The 18,236-nt window shown below is 41.1% G+C and overlaps 1 protein-coding gene across 1 annotated transcript in view; it reads right to left on the bottom strand.

Moving 5' to 3' along the window:
• The window catches only part of LOC125175170 (collagen alpha-4(VI) chain-like), a 103,571-nt gene that overhangs the window by 74,351 nt on the left and 10,984 nt on the right, over positions 1–18,236 (bottom strand). Inside the window, exons 4-11 of the mRNA XM_047875508.1 lie at positions 16,360–16,989; positions 11,317–11,862; positions 10,370–10,924; positions 6,653–6,987; positions 5,587–5,665; positions 3,673–3,818; positions 3,194–3,286; positions 1,280–1,333 (exon numbers count right to left, since the gene is read on the bottom strand). Coding sequence (XP_047731464.1) covers positions 1,280–1,333; positions 3,194–3,286; positions 3,673–3,818; positions 5,587–5,665; positions 6,653–6,987; positions 10,370–10,924; positions 11,317–11,862; positions 16,360–16,989 — 2,438 coding nt within the window. The remainder of the gene's footprint in view (positions 1–1,279; positions 1,334–3,193; positions 3,287–3,672; positions 3,819–5,586; positions 5,666–6,652; positions 6,988–10,369; positions 10,925–11,316; positions 11,863–16,359; positions 16,990–18,236) is intronic.

Genomic DNA, 18,236 nt, shown 5'->3' with positions numbered 1-18,236 from the left:
CTTAATTTCTGTTGATTTTCCAAGTTCCAGCAGCCTAAATGTTTAGAACAATAAAACAATGTGAAACTCTAACTGGGCAATAAGAACACTAATGCTTGACTATCCCAGCAAGTTGAAACGTATGGTCCAAGGACACCCTTTGGGAGGGGGCGCTCAGAAAGTTTAAACTACTTTCTAATTACACGAAGATGGTATTTTATTTTCTTACTCTTATTCTCTCCGAAGTGCACAGCAGAGTTTTTAAGAAACCATAAACCAAGTGATATCACAACAGACTGAACACAGACGCAGACATATGAATCCAGCTGTCTTCTAAGAAGCCAGACGTTGAAACCATGTAAAAACAATGCCACACCTCTCACGCACTTATTTTGTCTTGGAAAATGTAGTTATTCTTCACAAAGGAAGAGGTCACTTATATTAAGGGCTTGTTTTTCTTTGGGGGGAATAAAATAAATAAATAATTTAAAATTCTGGCAGTTTTGATTTCTAACATGGTAATGATCAATAGATAGAAACTACATCCACAAAAGTTCTTTGAGGCCCTTCGAGAGTTTCCTGGGACCGAAAGTTTGAGAACCAGTGGTGTATACAAATCAACCTTAAAATAGATACCTGTGGTAAAGGGGTTTTCCACAATTTGAAATTAACTGAAACCTATAACATCCCAACATCCTTTTGATGTTTACACGGTGTGATAAAGACGGTCCCTACCACATTCCAGTCCCTTAGCCAACAATTCTCCCTATAGTATGCATTTTTCTCCACATCTAATCACGTGACAGCTAACTTTCCCGTGCCCAGGGATATAGGCAGGGTTATGTGCAAACTATTTGTGGGTAACTACAACTCTATCACCTTTTCGACCACCCAGGAGGCATCCGAGTGATCTTGTTACAAGAATGGCCTTGATTCTCTTCATTATATTTTGTCAAACTACTTACCAACATTGCGATCTCATTGATAATAACAAACTGCCTGCAATTTAGCTCACAATTAACAACTACTATTATATGCATACTCATCAGACACAGACCACATTTTAAGTTACCTCAAATTCAGATTAAAATGACCACACTTCATCACTAAACACCTGCTGGAGCCTGTCCCCCTAACATTTGTTATAACAAACGGTTATTTTCATGAAGATATTTTTAAACCCATTTTAAATGGTATAGATGAGAAAAAAACTCATGACTCAAGCGCAGTTAAGTGTTTCTAATATTTGACGCATTTTACCATATGCCTTCCAAGAAAAAAAATCAGATTCAGTACTTACATGTCCCCCTTCCTCACCAGGATGACCGGGTAACCCATCAGCACCCTTCTTTCCCTGAGAAAAAAAGAAATCAAAAGAAGTAACTTGGATTCTAAATTCTTCCCTCAAAGCCAAATGACATAAGAATTGTTACTAACAGATACCCTTGTCTCATGGAGTTGACATGATATCGGGAACCTACTAAACATTGAGTACAGTGTGTAAAGACATACAGAAACAAGTATTTCTGGCCTGTCTTGAATATCTGTTTTTCTTAATTGTTGGCACATCAACCTACTTTTATTTTTCTAAAATACTTTTTAAGCCATTTTATCATGAAAATCCAAGCCAAAGCTAACTTCTAGCTAAATGTTTGAGGAACACTGTTACTCTTAAAGAGGCCTTTGACCTTGTTCTACAAAAAGTCAGTAAGCAAAGGTGTTACTGCCCTATTGCTTATGAGAAATGGTTATTTCTGTATGACTCAGATGTTTAGTCTCTTCCTCGCTCTCTTTTTTACTTCTTCTGAGATAACTAAACACATAAACTATTTCCTCTCAAGGAAGTTTGGCTTGCCATTTATAGCCAGATGTGCTTATTTGATAGAAAAACTGGGCAATAAGATATAGGAGCCGTATTCTCTTTGGGCTCAACAAAGACATGAATGTCGATGCAACCAACCAATCACTGACTTCTTAAGACAGAGCAGAGAAGTCAACTATTCAAAGCATTCCCATCTTTGGCCTGTGAGGCAGAGTCCTTGAGATGCAAAACAAAACAAAACAAAACAAAAAAACGTATGTCAAGAGGTTCCCAAGCTTGATTTCCTAATTCTCCAGTCTGATACCTAAGAACAACACAAGGGGGAAAAATCTAGTAGTAGGGAATAACTACAATTTTTCTTTAAAAGTAATCATATACTTTATACTCTTCTAAATCACGATTGACCGGCAAAGTCAGTAAGAGCTCATTCCAACAACCTCACAGAATATCTTACAAAGAGGGAATGTAAAAAGATGGACAAAGTCAATGGGTTTAACTCAATCTTACAAGAGGATTTGTGATTATCCCATCATAAAGCTGTCATTTGTGGGCGAGGGAACCTCGTAGATAAATGAGGACCATTTTTAATGAGATTTATTCTCCTTTAAAAGTGGGACACGTTAGGGGAGCCTGGGTGCCTCAGTCAATGAAGCGTCCAACTTTGTCCCAGGTTGTGATCTCAGTTCATGAGTCCGAGCCCCACATTGGGCTATCTGCTTGCAGCACAGAGCCCACTTCAGATCCTCTGTCCCCCACTTTCTCTGCCCCTCCCCCGCTCATGTGCACTCTCTCTCTCTTAAAAAAATAAACATTAAGGTAATTTTTTTAATAAAAAAAAATTAAAGTGGGACATGGTAATTTTCTATCACTTCACCATGGAGTTAACAGGCAGATGCAAAATGACGACTACTGAACAAAGAAAGCAATTGTATCTTTCCTCAGTTTAATCCTCTAGAACAGAAGGTTAGTTAGCTCAAAGGGAAAGAAGTACTAACCACTGTGAAGAAGGCAGATGAGGCACAAGTGAAAATTCTGCAGACAAGCGAAAACTTCTGTGCAGCAGTAGAGGCTGTGAAATTTGTTTGTGAAATTTTTTGTCAAATAAATGTAAGGAGACAGCATAAGAGAGTGGAAAGAACGTGAGACTTGGAGTCAGGTGGACAAAGGGGCTTAAATCCCCAAATGCCTCTTCGTAAGAGTGTGACTTTGGGAAAGTAATGTTCCCTCTCTAAGCCTCTATTGCACACCCGTAAAAATAATATTCACCTCGAAGGTTTATTAAGAGGGTAGAATTAGCAAAGGTATGTTAAAGACAGAACACGGGGCCTGGTACCTAGCGGTGCTGAAACGTCATTTCTCACCCCCCACCGTCCACGTCCAACAAACTCTCACCTTGTTCCCAGGGTTCCCACCAACACCCCGGTGCCCATCTTCTCCAAAACACTTTGTATATGTATTGCAGCATCTTCTTTCTGCAATTGTGTCCTGAGAAACAGAATTCACATAACGTGATTTTTTCCAACTGTGCTAACCTATGTCACATGATACACCAAAGAGACAAAATTCCCTCTGGGTTTTGGGGCGCCTGGGTGGCTCAGTCGGTTAACTGTCTGACTTCAGCTCAGGTCATGATCCCGTAGTTCGTGGGTTCAAGCCCCGCGTCAGGCTCTGTGCTGACAGCTCCGAGCCCGGAGCCTGCTTCAGAGTCTGTGTCTGCCTCGCTCTCTGCCCCTCCCCCGCTTGCATGCTGTGCGTGTCTCTCTCTCAAAAATAAATAAATACACATTAATTTTTTTTATTCCCTCTGCATTTTTTAAATTATTAGAATAAACAGACCTAGTGAAGGATGGGGTTAGAAAAAAAATACTTACAAGTTGCTTCCGTAAGATGCTTGGGAGGGATTGCTGTGTGATGCTCAGAGGTTGATTGTATGAGAATCCTCTGCCAAATTCTAGCTCCTGGAGTTCTTCTAATTTATGCACACCTTCCAGGCCAATAATGAGGAGCCCAGAGAATCCTTCAAAATGCCAGCAGGTGGGAGATTTTACTTGTAGGTCTTTTGACTGGTCTTTGTCCTGGCCCTAAATATGCATGCATCATCCCACCCTTTTCTCCAGCCTTCACCTGTCTTGTGTCAAACTGCATTTCTGACCAATGAAACATGAGCAGAAGTGACGTGTGTCACGCCCTGGGAGAAATTTTCAGAGCAGTGCATACATTCATTGCCCCATTTCCTGCCCCCTGCCACAGGAACAGACCCTCTCTCAGCCTGAGTCCTCGAGTGATGAGAATGAGACACAAATTAGCGGTCATGAGGCATAAGATAAATACATTCTTGCTCCTTTAAGCCACTGGGATTTGAAGGTTGTTTATTATGGCAGCACGAACCTATCCTCCTGATGAAGGCATTACAAAATCATCTGGCTTTGTCCACATGACAGAGAACCAACAGACAAGGATGCTTTTCAAACAGCTAGAAGTCACTGTTTGTAGTATTTCTGAACAAATATTTCTGTTAATATTTTGAGCAGTACATTCACACACACACATCAGCTTTTTGCTATCGTAAACAAACCACTTAACAATCCTGTGGTTAAAAGTTGTATACATAGGGGCGCCTGGGTGGCTCAGTCGGTTAAGCGTCCAACTTCGGCTCAGGTCATGATCTTGCGGTTTGTGAGCTCGAGCCCCACATCGGGCTCTGTGCTGACAGCTCAGAGCCTGGAGCCTGCTTTGGTTGTGTGTCTCCTCCTCTCTCTGCCTCTCCCGTGCTCATGCTTTGTCTCTCTCTGTCTCTCAATAATAAGCAAACGTTAAAAAAATTTTTCTTTAAGTTGTATGCACAGTCTTAATCATTCCTTAAAATTTCTAGAAATGGAATGCTGATCTAGCATGTGGGCAAAGTTTGCTGTCTTTCGTCCAAGATTTCAAATTCTCTTCCAGAAAATTTACTTTTAAAACTTCCTATGTGGTAAATTTAGTTGGAAGCAAGTTATCACAGAAAATATTCCAGCATAGTGTCGACCAATGGAAAGCATCATCTCAAGACAAATACACTGAACATACTCTACCGAGGAGGGAGAAAGGTAGATGGAGCATGAGTTGCTGGTGGTTCATCTTGAGTTTGCTTTAGAGCTTTTGAGTGGCACCAAATGGGGACAGAACGGCAATCGCGCACAGCCACACAGGTGTTATTGCCCAAGCACACCCAGCTGAGGGAGCTGGTGGGCACCGAAATCCAGCCAGCACACCATTCATTAAGCCAGGCGCCCAGGCACAGGGTCGCATACACCAGGAGCATTGGCATCTTTTTTTAATTTCACAAAGATGCTGTACAGACTAGTAGCAGCCCTTGGGGATGGTCAAAGAGGAAGAATTGGTGAGCAGAGGAGGAAGGGCGGGCAGTGGAAAAAACGAAGCCCAGCTCTAGGGTGATTCCAGAGTTTAGGAAAAAGAGACCCTTGTTAAGAAAACTCAAGCAGCACTCAATTATCATGAAGTTGCACATTCAACCTTCAAAAGCAGATGCCAGGCTGATAATTGGCCAATCCTGTCTCAGTCAGAGAGACCCTTGATCATTGTCAGGGTTATGGGATCCTGGGTTCTCTCAGCCCTGAACAGCCCCTAATTCATACAAAGCATCACCCTTGTGGGCACTGAGCGCCAACCACTCTATGGTTAGTCTATGGATGGCTTAACGGAATCCAGTGCCATCTGGAAATCTCAACGAGTGTCTCAGTTCCTGTGGGAGGAACCACCCACCCAGGGTAACCACATGCACCCACCTTTGCTGCGGAGGAGCTCAGAGGTTTCCTTCAGTCTCTGGAGATCATCATCCAGTCCATCTGTAAACACTAAAAGGACCTGTTGTTTATGAGAGAAAGGAGGGTAGTGGGGAGCAGGGATGGAGTGAAAGGAAGGGGAGAGGGGAAAGGGAAGAAAGAAGAGGGAGAAAATGGATGCTGAGTGTTGCACATTTTATAAAAATGCAAAGATAAGCTTAGCTTTTCTGGTTGTATCCAGCCTTTCACCCTGTTTTGTTTCACCCCTTCATTTATCTGTTACTTTATCACACATTCATTTTTACTTCAATCTCAAGACCCCCCACCAAAAAGAGAATTGGAACCAGCTTAACTTGTTCACTTAAAATACCTCCAAAAACTGTCTTGCAATATCCATCTTTACTGACACAAAAAAATACCAAAATTTTAATGCGTTTTTAATAATTAAAATGGGTTACCTTTACTCACAGAAAATTTTAATTTAAAAGTGAATTACATATTTAAGAAATAAATCCACTGGCTGCATGATTGAAGGAAAAACTAAATGTAACTTTCAAAGTTTGGGGCTGTCATTTCCAAATAAACATCACGTAAGGTCTTTTCGTCTCTACAGGCTTTAGCAGGTGTATAGTTCTTGGGCACCAGGAAGGGAAAACAACCAACAAGCCCTTAGTGAGTTACTAAAGACAGTTCAAAGTGCCGACTGGAAAATAATGGGCTGTACTCTACATGACAATGAGTGACCATAACGAGCTAATATCTTCCAAGTTGTCTTTGGAGTGAATTTGCATCATGGAAGAATCTGGATCACTAAACTGTGAGCAACTTGAGGGCAGGGATTTATCCTTTTATCCCTACTGGCATTATTTAGCACAGAGCTTCTTGGGCTTAGTGAGTATTTGTTGATTGAATGAAAACATATCCCTCGTTGGTCTTTACTGAATAAGACTATGGTTTTTCTCTACGTAGAATCTCCGGTGAAGGACAACTTATTGGCCTCAGTCACAAAAGCCCAATCCCTCCCACCCTGGCAATTGGCTCCATATTATGGATTCTCAGCCTTTATTACCTTCACTGTAGCAGAAGAGAGCTGGATAGCATTATCTCCCAAGGACTGCAAAAAATCCACATCCATATAGTTCCTCTTGGCAGCCTGATGAATTAAGAACGTCTGAATAATCTTATCACTATAATTTTTAAAGCCGGAGTCAAAAATAAGCTGGCCATTTGAGGCAGGGACCAAGTAGCGGAACATCACGTTGGGGCGACCAGGAGCCCTACAGCTGATGCTGGAAAGCTGGGCCATCTGTTGCATCAGCTCTGGCAGTAACCCTTGAAGCTTCTGCTGATCTTGCTTAATGGGACTGGAAATATCAATTCCTACGGACAAATCTATGTTGCATCCTTTGAAAGCGGAGGAGAAAAAAATCAAATTAGTCATCTCTAGATGCATGACCGGGCCCAGAATATATCAGCCAACCCTGAAAGAAGAACCTGCAGCCAACCCACAGAATATAAGCTAAATAATGGTAGGGATTGTTTGATTTGGGGAGTGGTTTGTTACACAGCAAAGCTAACTGATACAATATATAGTGTTTCATAGCTCTGTTCCTCTGCAGTTGCTATTCCCTTTACCTGAAGTGTCCTTTCTCATCTCCTCAACCCCAATCTGGTTAACCCATACATGTCCTTCAAGTTGTAGTTCAAGTGATCCCCTTCCCTAAAGCTCTGACTCATGTCTCCAGGTACTCAAGTTGACTTATTAAATACCCCTGCATGTCCACCGCTATTTTACTTGACCTTCTCTCCCACTAAACAAAGTTTTCTTCATAGTAAGAGCTATGACATCTAACTTCCCCAATGCCTGATACAGACAGATGCTTATTAAATGTTTGACAAATGAATGAAAAAGGGAATATGAATGAGCCCTGAGTCTTCTTCCAGCACAAAGCTGTACTATTTCCTTCTCCCCTCAAAGTTTTTTCCCTCATTCACCACTCACATGTATCCTTAATTTCAGGGAAGCATATTAGAAGATATCAAAACTGACAATCACTCCCAATCTTCCGTTTCTTGTACCTAAAAATTGTTAAGCTCTTCTGGAAGAGAGCTAAAATTTGAAAACCCAGTGATCCTTCAGGCTATACCCACTCACTCACAGGTGAATAATAAAACCATGCACAGAATTCCAATGAGGCAAAAGTTGGTCATAGATGCACCTGGGTTAGAATGCGGACAAATAACTTAAAATGTAACTTATCAATAATAAAAGGGCCACTACCATTAACTACTTTTAGACAACAAGCATAACTTGCAATTTGTCCAGGACAAGCCAAGACACGTGGATATTTTCTCCTTAGTCCAGTGCACATTAGAGTATTTGGCTCAGAAGTTGTAAAAACAAAACTGCAGATTTTAGGAGGAAATTTGAGGAAAATAAATAAATACTGAACCCTTTATCAGTGAAAATGGTCATAAACAATATCTCAGGGATCTGAGATCCAGGGCTGAGCCATGAGTTTTCCATCCCCTAAATAATATACATCCATGCTAGCTGGCCAGATGTTTCCACAAGTGCCAAGACACAAAATGCCTTTCTCCCCTCCTTTCATATAAAATATCTTGGTTTTGTTTTGACTTTTAAATCTCTAATTGAAATTCACCAAAAGGGATTTCCACAGATGTAAATCCCATTTCTAATTGAAATTCACCAAAAGGGATTTCCACAGATGTAAAATCCCATTTTCTTCAGAAAAACAGAAATTTCCCTTTTGCAGTATGGTGTATTATTCCAACATTTCTAATTTACATTTTTTCCCAGGAACATTTCCAGCTGGCTTTATTCTGTAATGCAAGAATATGCAAGCATTTTCTTTCCCTATTAATGTAGAGGGTTGAACCTTGCCAGGTAATCTCTAACGTCTTTATGATTCAGTTTTATGATTCTGGAATTCTGGAATTAATTAGATTCCAGTCATTATGGAGGTATCCAGCTACTTCTATCAAAAAAGTCAGAAGACAAAGCTGAAGATGAATGTAAATGCTAATTTACTACATGCTATAAAATAGCCTAAAAAGAGAAGCAGGAATCTTGTATTTCTTCTCCTGCCCAGGATAATACCCAGGGGTGTGTGTGTGTGTGTGTGTGTGTGTGTGTGTGTGTGTGTGTATAACAACCCAAACAACAAACAAAAATAGGATTTTGACTCCTGAAAAATCCAAACTGCTTAATACAAGACATCCCACAATCCACACTTTTTAGAAAATAATTTTACACATCCATTCTTTTCAATTGATTTCTGAATTCACAAGGACACAACAAAGTGATATCCTTTACACGGTATGAACAAAAATATCAATTGAATGCTCTAGAAAGTTGGCTCCAGCTTTCAACACCAAATTTCTGGGAAGTTCAAACCCTGCCTCCATTATTTCCCATCTGCATTTCTCACCTGGGAATTATGTATGATAAAAGTATCTGCTTCCCATGGAGTTGATGTAGGAATGTTGGGCTTTATGGGTTTCATCATATGCTCCTTTATATGATTTAATATTATACTTTGCTTTATTATACTATACTATGCATTACTATGCCATATTATACCATTGTATGCCATTCTATGGTATTCTATATCATACTATATTATACTCTTCTATACTATATTATCCTTCATTATGCCCTACAATACCATACTATGCTGTACTGTACTATACTACACACTCTACTACACTAGACTTACTAGACTACTCTCCTATTCAAGGTGTAATTTGAGGACCAACTGGATCAACATCACCTGGGAGCTTGTTAGAAATGCAGAATCCCACCCTCACCTACTGAATCAGAATCTACATTTCAACAAGATCTCCAGGTGATTTGAATGCATATTCAGGTTGAGAGGCCCTCTTTTGCTCTACCACACTATACCAAAAGATACTCTAGAACAATATCCAGTACACAGACTCTAGAACCAGACTGCCTCAAGTTTAAATCTCAGCTGTGCCATTTACTCAGGCCAAATAACCTGATTTTGCTGTGTTTTCATTTCCTCAACTGTAAAATGGTATTTACTTAATAGGGTTATGTGAAGATTAAATGTTTTTATACATGGAAGCCCTCAGAATAGCCCCTAGCACACATACACACACACACAAAAAAGGACGATCTAAAGCTTGGCCATTCTGACTACAATGTGATTGTGTTGGAGAATCTCACTCCCTGTGGGTAGGAGGGAGCACTGTCCATGAAGATATTCTCTGGGTCAATCTCCCACTGAAAGGCAAGTTTGGGGACCAGCATAGACCCAAACTGTTGGGAGGAGGAGCTTTGTCAACAAAGCAGAGAGACCTCTTTTCAAAGCCACATAGAAAAAAACAATGTGTTTTATTTCATAAGAGCACCCATGTAACTGATATTACTCTCTGCTTTGATTTCCTTTTTGGTATGCCCAAATCTTCATTAAAGTTGTGTTTAAATATTCCATTCTAGTTCTTCTATCTACAAGGAATACACTGAAGAATTGTAAGGACTTTCTAGAGAGTCCTGGGAAGGTTCGGGCCACTGGAGTCCAGAATGGTGACAGCCTTGAGAATGACTAAAAAAAAAAAAAAAACCCTGGTGAAAATGAACCACAGCATTCAGAGTTCAGGCCAGCTGTCCTCTCCTCAGGGTGACCCTCCCTCCCTCCTCCAGTTAGAAGGACTTGTTTCATTTTATTAAGAGAGACAACAGTGTCCCTGACACTTACAATGGGCTCTTGGATCAAATAACAAACCCTCCGTCACTTACCTTGTGGAATGCAGACCTTAAGAAGAATTTTCTTCTCCAGGTTCTGCAGGGACTCAAAATTCTCCTCATAGTATACTTTTTGTGGGTCATTAGTAATCTCCAAAAGCTGAGCACTTTTGGCTGCTCCCACCCCAATGGCAAAAATAATGATGTTCCTGTCCCTGAGAGCCTTGGCTGGTATGGCTACATTATCCTGGGCAACCCCATCGGTGATCACAATCAAATACTGATGAACACTGGGTCTCCCTCCTCTTGGACTGTCAAAAAAAGGCAGAGTGAAAGTCAGGGCTTTCCCAGTGTAGGTGCCATGATTCATTTGCTGAACATCTGAGATGGCTCTGTGGATGTCCACCTTTGAGGAGTACTGGTTGAGCCTGAATTCTTCCTGGGGGGTTGAGCTGAACTGCAAAAGGCCAATCTGAATTTCATCAGCACCAATATTAGCATGGTTCACCATCCTCTTCATGAATCCTTTCATCTTTTCAAAGTTTATTGCAGAGATGGATTCTGAACCATCTATCAGGAAGATAATATCAGCTTGCCTATTCTTACAGGCTGGGGGAAAAAAAGGAGAACAGAACATTCACTCAGAGCCTGAAACCAATGAATTATAAATCCCCAGGACAGTCTGGGGTGGCATAGACACAGCATGAAAACATTTTTAAAGGGGGTGGGAGAGGAAGTCAATGAAATAAATTTTCTGTGACCCAGCACAAATGAGATACAGCTGTATGATAAAGATAAAATTTAACCAACTTGCTTCATTCCAGGTCACGGTCACTCTGTGTCCAATATTCACTTTTGGACCAGTGAGTCCACACTTTGAGAATGAAGCCTATTCAAATAGATTGCATGCATATACTTGGTAGGAAAGAGAGACTAAGGGAAAAAATTCTTACAGTGCATATACTTGGTAGGAAAGAGAGACTAAGGGAAAAAATTCTTACACTCTGAGGAGCAGATGTCCTGTACCACGTCTTGTTGAATGGCCTTCAAGGAATCAAACTCAGCTGCAAAAAACATCTTGTCTTTAGCTATCTCCTTGAGTTCATTATCATTAGCGTTTTTGATTCCAATAGCATAAATGATGACTCCCTCTGCCCTCAATGCGTCTGCAGGCTCAGCCACCAGGTCCTCAGATTTACCACCAGTGATGACTATGAGATACCAAGGCACATTGCTGCGAGCAGTGTTCACAAAGACCTGAGCCATGCTGCCCAAGGCCAAACCGGTCATGGTGCCACCTCCCCTCTGTTGGATGCCAGCAATGGCTACCTTCAGCTCTGCCACACTGGAATACTGGCTGAGGATAAATTGACTATTAATTCTATCTGAGTATTGAACGACTCCAAACCGTACTCTGTCAGGCCCAATACGGAACATCTTTATCACCTCATTCATGAACACCTTCATTTCAAGAAAATCATTGTGCTTGATGTTGCTAGACCCATCGACAAGGAAGTAGATGTCAGCCTTCTCGATGTGCACACAATCTAGGCAATAAGAAGAAGGAGGAACCCGTTAGAACACAGGGTGAGATAGCAAGTAGCCAAAGCTATTCATCCTGATCCCCAGCCATACCTCCTCAGCTTTCATTGTTCCCTTGGGAGCCAACAGCTTTTTACTGAAAACACCTGTGACTCTGCCTAGAGGTAATGTTTGACCAAGAGCACACCAGGCAGACCACAGTGACTGGGAATGAGTTTCAAAGAAGCCACGAACCAACAACTGACAGGGGCTGGTGGATAAACACCCAGCTCCCATCCCCTTGGGTGGGACAACTCTGAGGTGAGCTCTACACGGTTTGCCTGAGTCCCCAACAGAACTGAGCCCCAGCTACCAACAGCAATTATGTGCTCACCAATTCAGCCTCTGTTGGCTGCCTTCCCTTCTTTTCTCAAATCTCCACTCCCCTACCAGTATCCCCTGGGGGCACTTCCCCGATAAATCACTTGCATACATATCCTTGTCTCAGAGTCTATTTCTGGTGAACCCCACTTAAGATCTGAAGTAACAGTACTTGACCTTTCTCAAATGGGGAAGTTGAAGACAAGCTAAAGTAAAATATCAGGACATATTTGAAGCTAGGAATTGTCTCAGTATCCAATATCCCTGTTTCCCATGCAAGTCAGACTTTTAAAATAAGGGCAAAAGAGTACACTTGCTGAAGCTTTATTAATTTAAGCTAACATAAAACTTTGTTTTAAATTAGCTTTACTTAAATGAATCACTTTGTATTAAGGCTTAGACTCCAAAGGGCAAAATGGCTCTACAATCAGATCCTTTCTCAACCACTTAGTATCAGGCTTTCCCCTTTGCGTCTCAATTTCCTAATCGTCAAATGATGATCTTAACACTTCCTCAGTAAGATTATAGTAAGGATTAAATAAGATCATAGAAAAACAGCAGAACTGATTTTTTAAAGTAATGGTTAAGATCACTCATTATCACATAGCAGATTCCTCAGAAAGAATCAAAAAGGGGTGCCTGGTTGGCCCAGTCAGTTGAGCGTCTGACTCTTGATTTTTGCTCAGGTCATGATCTCATGGTTTCTGGGATCAAGCCCCATATCAGGCTCCATGATGATGGTGCAGAGCCTGCCTGGGAGTCTCTCTCTCCCTCTCTCTCTGCCTCTTCCCCACTCCTCTCTCCCCCACCTCTCAAAATAAATTCATAGACTTTTAAAAAAAGAATGAAACATAATTTTCTCCTTGCACCTCTCATAAAAGGTGGGCCAGCCGTGTGTCATGCATCTCTAGAACCCTTTGTTTCAGGGAAGAATCAAGAGCCTTTTCATGTTTCTTGGCTGAAAGGGAAGCGGTCTGAGGCTGGAGATGGGCTTCCTTGCTCAGGCCTTCATTTGAGAGGATCTTGGTTGACCCAATATGGAGTATACACTTGTACTTTTAAAAATAAGTATTATTATTTATCTGAATTAGATTCAAATGTAACTGGGCATCCCATATTGTACCTGGAAATCCTACCCCAGCAGGGAAAGCACTGGAAAGGTGTGGAGATAGTTATCCACCTCTCTGGTCAAGTGTTTTTTGAATGCTTGGCGAATCGAGGGGAAGTGATAGAAAAAGAAGGCAGAAATTCAGATCTTGCTGGAAGTCAGCAACCACTGGTAATAGGTATGTGGCTGGCCTGAGTCTGAGAAAAAGACCATGGGGCAGGAAGGGGCATCTCTGGAGCCAGTCCCATGCAGCAATGCTCCAAAGACACTCCACTGTAGCCCAGGGCCTTTGCGGTGTCCAAAGGTATCCCAGAGCCCTGAAGACTATCTGGCACTACACATTCATGCCAGTCTTGGCAGATGGAAATTTGAGGCAGGAAGGCAGGCAGAATAATTTTTACAGTCTGGATGCTGCTATGCATCCATATCTATTACATACATAAAGTCCTTAGCAGAGTATCTGACACATAGCTGATGACCAATAAATGATAGATAATGTGATCTTGTGATCACCCAGGACAGATTTCTGGTAAAACTTCCCAAATTTCCATTTGCCTCTAACCACTGTAGACTTTGGGCTGATTTTCCTGATTCCGGGTTTCATGTTAGCTGCTGTGCAGTCTGGGAATGAAATCAACTCTCAGCCCTTATACTGTCTATGAATTAGAAGAGAAAAGGAGCTTCTCTCCCTGTCCCCTACAGATTGTAGGGAAGGGTGCACAAGGAAATGAAATTCATATTTAATGATTTTGTTTCTCATTCCCAGAACAGAGAAAGGGATTAAAGATACAGGCCAAAGCGAAAGATGGGAATTTATTTAGATATTTTAAATTTCCAGACTTCAGCACAAGTAATCAAGAAACTACAAAATTATTTAATGATTATTTTTCAAAAAAGACTCAGTGCTTTTCCCCTGATGATATAATCACAGCCTTGAATTTTTAAGTTAATTATTTACATTTTAAGTAGTCAACTTCTATTATTCTGATCTGAATCTTAGAAATATTAGCATGGGTGGACAAAAATAGACAGACACAAAGATACTTGTAATAACCAGTAAGTGGAAAATTAGGGATTTACAATTCAGGCAGTTTGTGGGGTGCCTGGATGGCTCAGTCGGTTAAGCATCAGACCCTTGAATTTGGCTCAGGTCATGATCCCAGGGTCATGGGATTGAGCCCTGCGCCGAGTCCCAGGTCAAGCCCCAGGTCGAGTGTGGGGCCTATTTAAGATTTTCTCTCTCTGTCCACCCCCACTTGCTCTCTCACTCTCTAAAAAAAAAATATTTAACAAAAAGCTCAGGCAGTTTGACTCCATGGTGCATATATTTAACTGCTATGTTTTCTCGGGTGTGCTTTTCAAACTGCATATGCAGTAGGAGCTCTCCTAACCAACTTCCTCTGAAGCAGCTCACCAGATAATTGACTTTCTCCCTTCCATCTATAACACATGAGTGATGCCCACACAATACACTGAGTTCCCTCCCCTTAGAAGCCCCCAAGGGCAACATTAAACAGTTCTGCTTCACTCAGTGGAAGATGTGAACATTAATAAAGGGAAACCTCTCTAAAATGGACACAGGAAAGTAGAAAGGGGAGCTCTCACACCCTACCACTTGTCCATTACAGACCTCAACAGAAGAATCCTCAGTAGGAAAGAATCAATTACAGCCCCAACAGGAAAAATATGAATAATGCATCTCCTACAAAAAACCAACTACCCCAGCAACTCAGCCAATGAGAAACTGCCATCATTTTGAACTCTTGCATTTTTCCAATGGGCTTTTGTTCAGAACAATCCCTCCTGATTTCTTCCTTCTTCTCAATAAAATAACGTTCTTCTCCTTTGTTTGTTGGACTCACCCACTGTTACTGTGCCTTGCTGTCCCTCGTTGCAGTTCTCTGCTATTCCCAAATAAACCCATTTTTCCTGGTAAAATAACTGACTCTTTTATTTGTAAGGCCAACAAAGAATAAGCCTACCAAGAACAACGTGAGTTTGTTCTCAGCCTATTTATGGCAGTTTTGTTACTACAATTACACAACAAATCAAATATTGTGCAGATCAATAGGACAGGAGCGTGAAGAAAAGAGGTTTATTACGTCTATGAAAACCAGGTTAACTGCTTAGAAAAGACCCAATGAAAGTAAATTGTTTTAAAGGAAATTGTTGACGTACAAGATAGCACTACAAAAATTGAATTTTTGAGATCGTAAAAATAGGGATTTCTAGGGGCGCCTGGGTGGCGCAGTCGGTTAAGCGTCCGACTTCAGCCAGGTCACGATCTCGCGGTCCGTGAGTTCGAGCCCCGCGTCGGGCTCTGGGCTGATGGCTCAGAGCCTGGAGCCTGGAGCCTGTTTCCGATTCTGTGTCTCCTTCTCTCTCTGCCCCTCCCCCGTTCATGCTCTGTCTCTCTCTGTCCCAAAAATAAATAAACGTTGAAAAAAAAAATTTTTTTTTAAAAATAGGGATTTCTATACTCAGCTGTTTCAAAAGCAACTAAGTTTTCATCCCACTTTAAAGAAACTGAAACTGGAAATTATAGATACCATTGGATGATTGATGAAGAAAATATACAGAACTCCAATCAGCTGGGCTCAGATGCAAAGAAGCCTCGGTCCTCCACAAAAGATTGGCAAGTTAACGTTCATTTATATTTTAAAGTTAAAATCTTTCAATTTCAGGAATGTTGGTATCTTTTTAGAAATAATTTTCCACTTCAAGTAGCTTAAGATTTAGTAAATCCATACCTAGATCCCTAAGGCCTCTACTGTAAATATACATAGATCTTCATCAAACTGATAAAAGGGATGAGAGCCAAGAAAGGTAGAGTGAGGCATGTTCACTCTTTATATTCTTTTGGAATCAAAACACAATAAAGACTTTGTAAGTTTTGTGTTCCTGTTTTTTAATAAACTGACCCTGAAATCCTTCCTTGGATGAGGAGTGGAGGATGTGGGTATATGGAACAAACAGAGTAAAGATTAAAAAAAAAAAAAAAAAAAAAGATCAGATTTTGAGAAGGTCCTCCTACCTTCTTTCAGGGCACGGCCAATCCCAGAAATGGAAACACTGTTGTCCACAATCTCAGGGCAGAGCTGATTCTTAATCTTGCTCCCCACAACAGAGAGTTGCAGAAAGGATTCCAGCGAAATGACATGCTTCCAAGGAGGATATGATGCCATCATCTCCAGGTCCTTTCTGTTTGAGGCAAGCTGGGTGCCCACCACATAGATGGTAACCCCTGCCCTGCGGAGGAGAGAAGCTGGAACAGACACATGGTCTTGGGAGAAGCCTTCTGTGATGACCACAGCCATCTGCTGCACACCCTGCTTCGACCGGCTACCCTTCTCCTCAATGAAAACCTCGTTCCTTAGGAAATCCAAAGCAGCACCAGTTTTGGTCCCTCCACTTCTTCTCCGGTAGGTTAATTTGTCCAAATGCTCCAAGATTTTGGCTTGGTTCTGAAATGCATCCAGGGAAAACTCAAGTCGTGGCTCCTCACTGTAAAATACCAAGCCAATTCTCACAACATCAGGATGAACGCGTAGAGAGCGGACAGTGGTCTTTAAGAAGTTGACAACTTGTTGGAAATTCGACTGCCTGTCCTTGCTGAATTCCTCAATGAGGAAGACTAAATCAGCTGGGACAGCAGTGGGACATACTGTAAACAAAAACAGAAAGAAGGGCTTTAGGATGAGAACAGAGTAAAAGATGATACTCATTTTTGCATCATGCTACATTTTTGCCATATTTTAAATTATTTTAATTTTTATTTTTTGAGAGAGAGAGAGAGAGAACGCATACGTGTGCAGGTGAGGGAGGGGCAGAGAAAGAGGGAGAGAGACAATCCCAAGCAGGCCCCATGCTGTCAGTGCAGAGCCCGACATTGGGCTCAATTTTATGAATCCCTAGTGCATGACCTGAGCTGAAATCAAGAGTCCAACACTTAACCAACTGAGTCACCAATTTTTGCTATATTCTTATGTTGTAGTATGCTACATTTTTCAATTCTGTAATAATATACTTAGGATCAAAAATTCTAATAAATATGTTATACTAACTTATACTAATGAATTTTAGAATTTAGTAGAAGCCTTTATTTATGACCACTATTTGGCATGACAGTCAAAGAACATCACAGGTTTCATACCTATTGCAAAATTTTTCACTGGAAGGAGTATTCACATTACTTGCAAAATATGTAAATGTATGAATATCCACAAGAAAGTGCTTTAAGATCATTTTTCAATTCATCAAAGTTCATTAAAAACATCTGAGTCTTGCTTGACTAGTTTTTTTGTTCATTTTTCTAGTTTCAGGAAACATTGGGTCAAATTCTCTATTATAGACCTAAAGCCTCCGTGATTTAATAATTTTTCCTCTTGGTACAGAAGAAAATAAGAAATTGTGACTATTAACTTGTGCCCCTTTCTCTGAAAGATCTCATGTCATTTCAACAGAGACAACATGAAATGTTGCAAGTTCCTATGAAAAATCTTTGTCCAAAACCTGGGCAAACTTTTTCACTTTGCTATAAAAGAGCCTTCTCTTGAATGTTCCTCAAATGGGAGAATGGAGCTGTAACTGCATAAACTCCCTTCCAAGAGGAATGCAGACTCCTCCCACCCAATTTAAGGCAGTTCCTAACAGAAATCCACTGTGTCCACACACCAAAAAGGTCCAGATCTGCTTTGACATGTGAAGACAGAAGCCTGCCTAGCACAGAGCAAAGCCACACATGCAGAAGGCTGAAGCCAGGCTATAGACAGCTGGGCACTGTGACACAAAGTTTAGAGAAGCCAAAGAGTAACCTTGTGACTTACCTGTGGCCTCGTGATGTCCTGTAATTTCCCCCTTTTTATAAGGAACCAAAAATTTTGCCAAGCCTAAAACACTTTCTTTAGAAAC

The sequence above is a fragment of the Prionailurus viverrinus genome, chromosome C2 (assembly GCF_022837055.1).
Source record: "Prionailurus viverrinus isolate Anna chromosome C2, UM_Priviv_1.0, whole genome shotgun sequence".
NCBI lineage: Eukaryota > Metazoa > Chordata > Mammalia > Carnivora > Felidae > Prionailurus > Prionailurus viverrinus.
The sequence above is the reverse complement of the archived record's forward strand: the minus strand, read 5'-3'. Positions and strand labels throughout refer to the sequence as shown.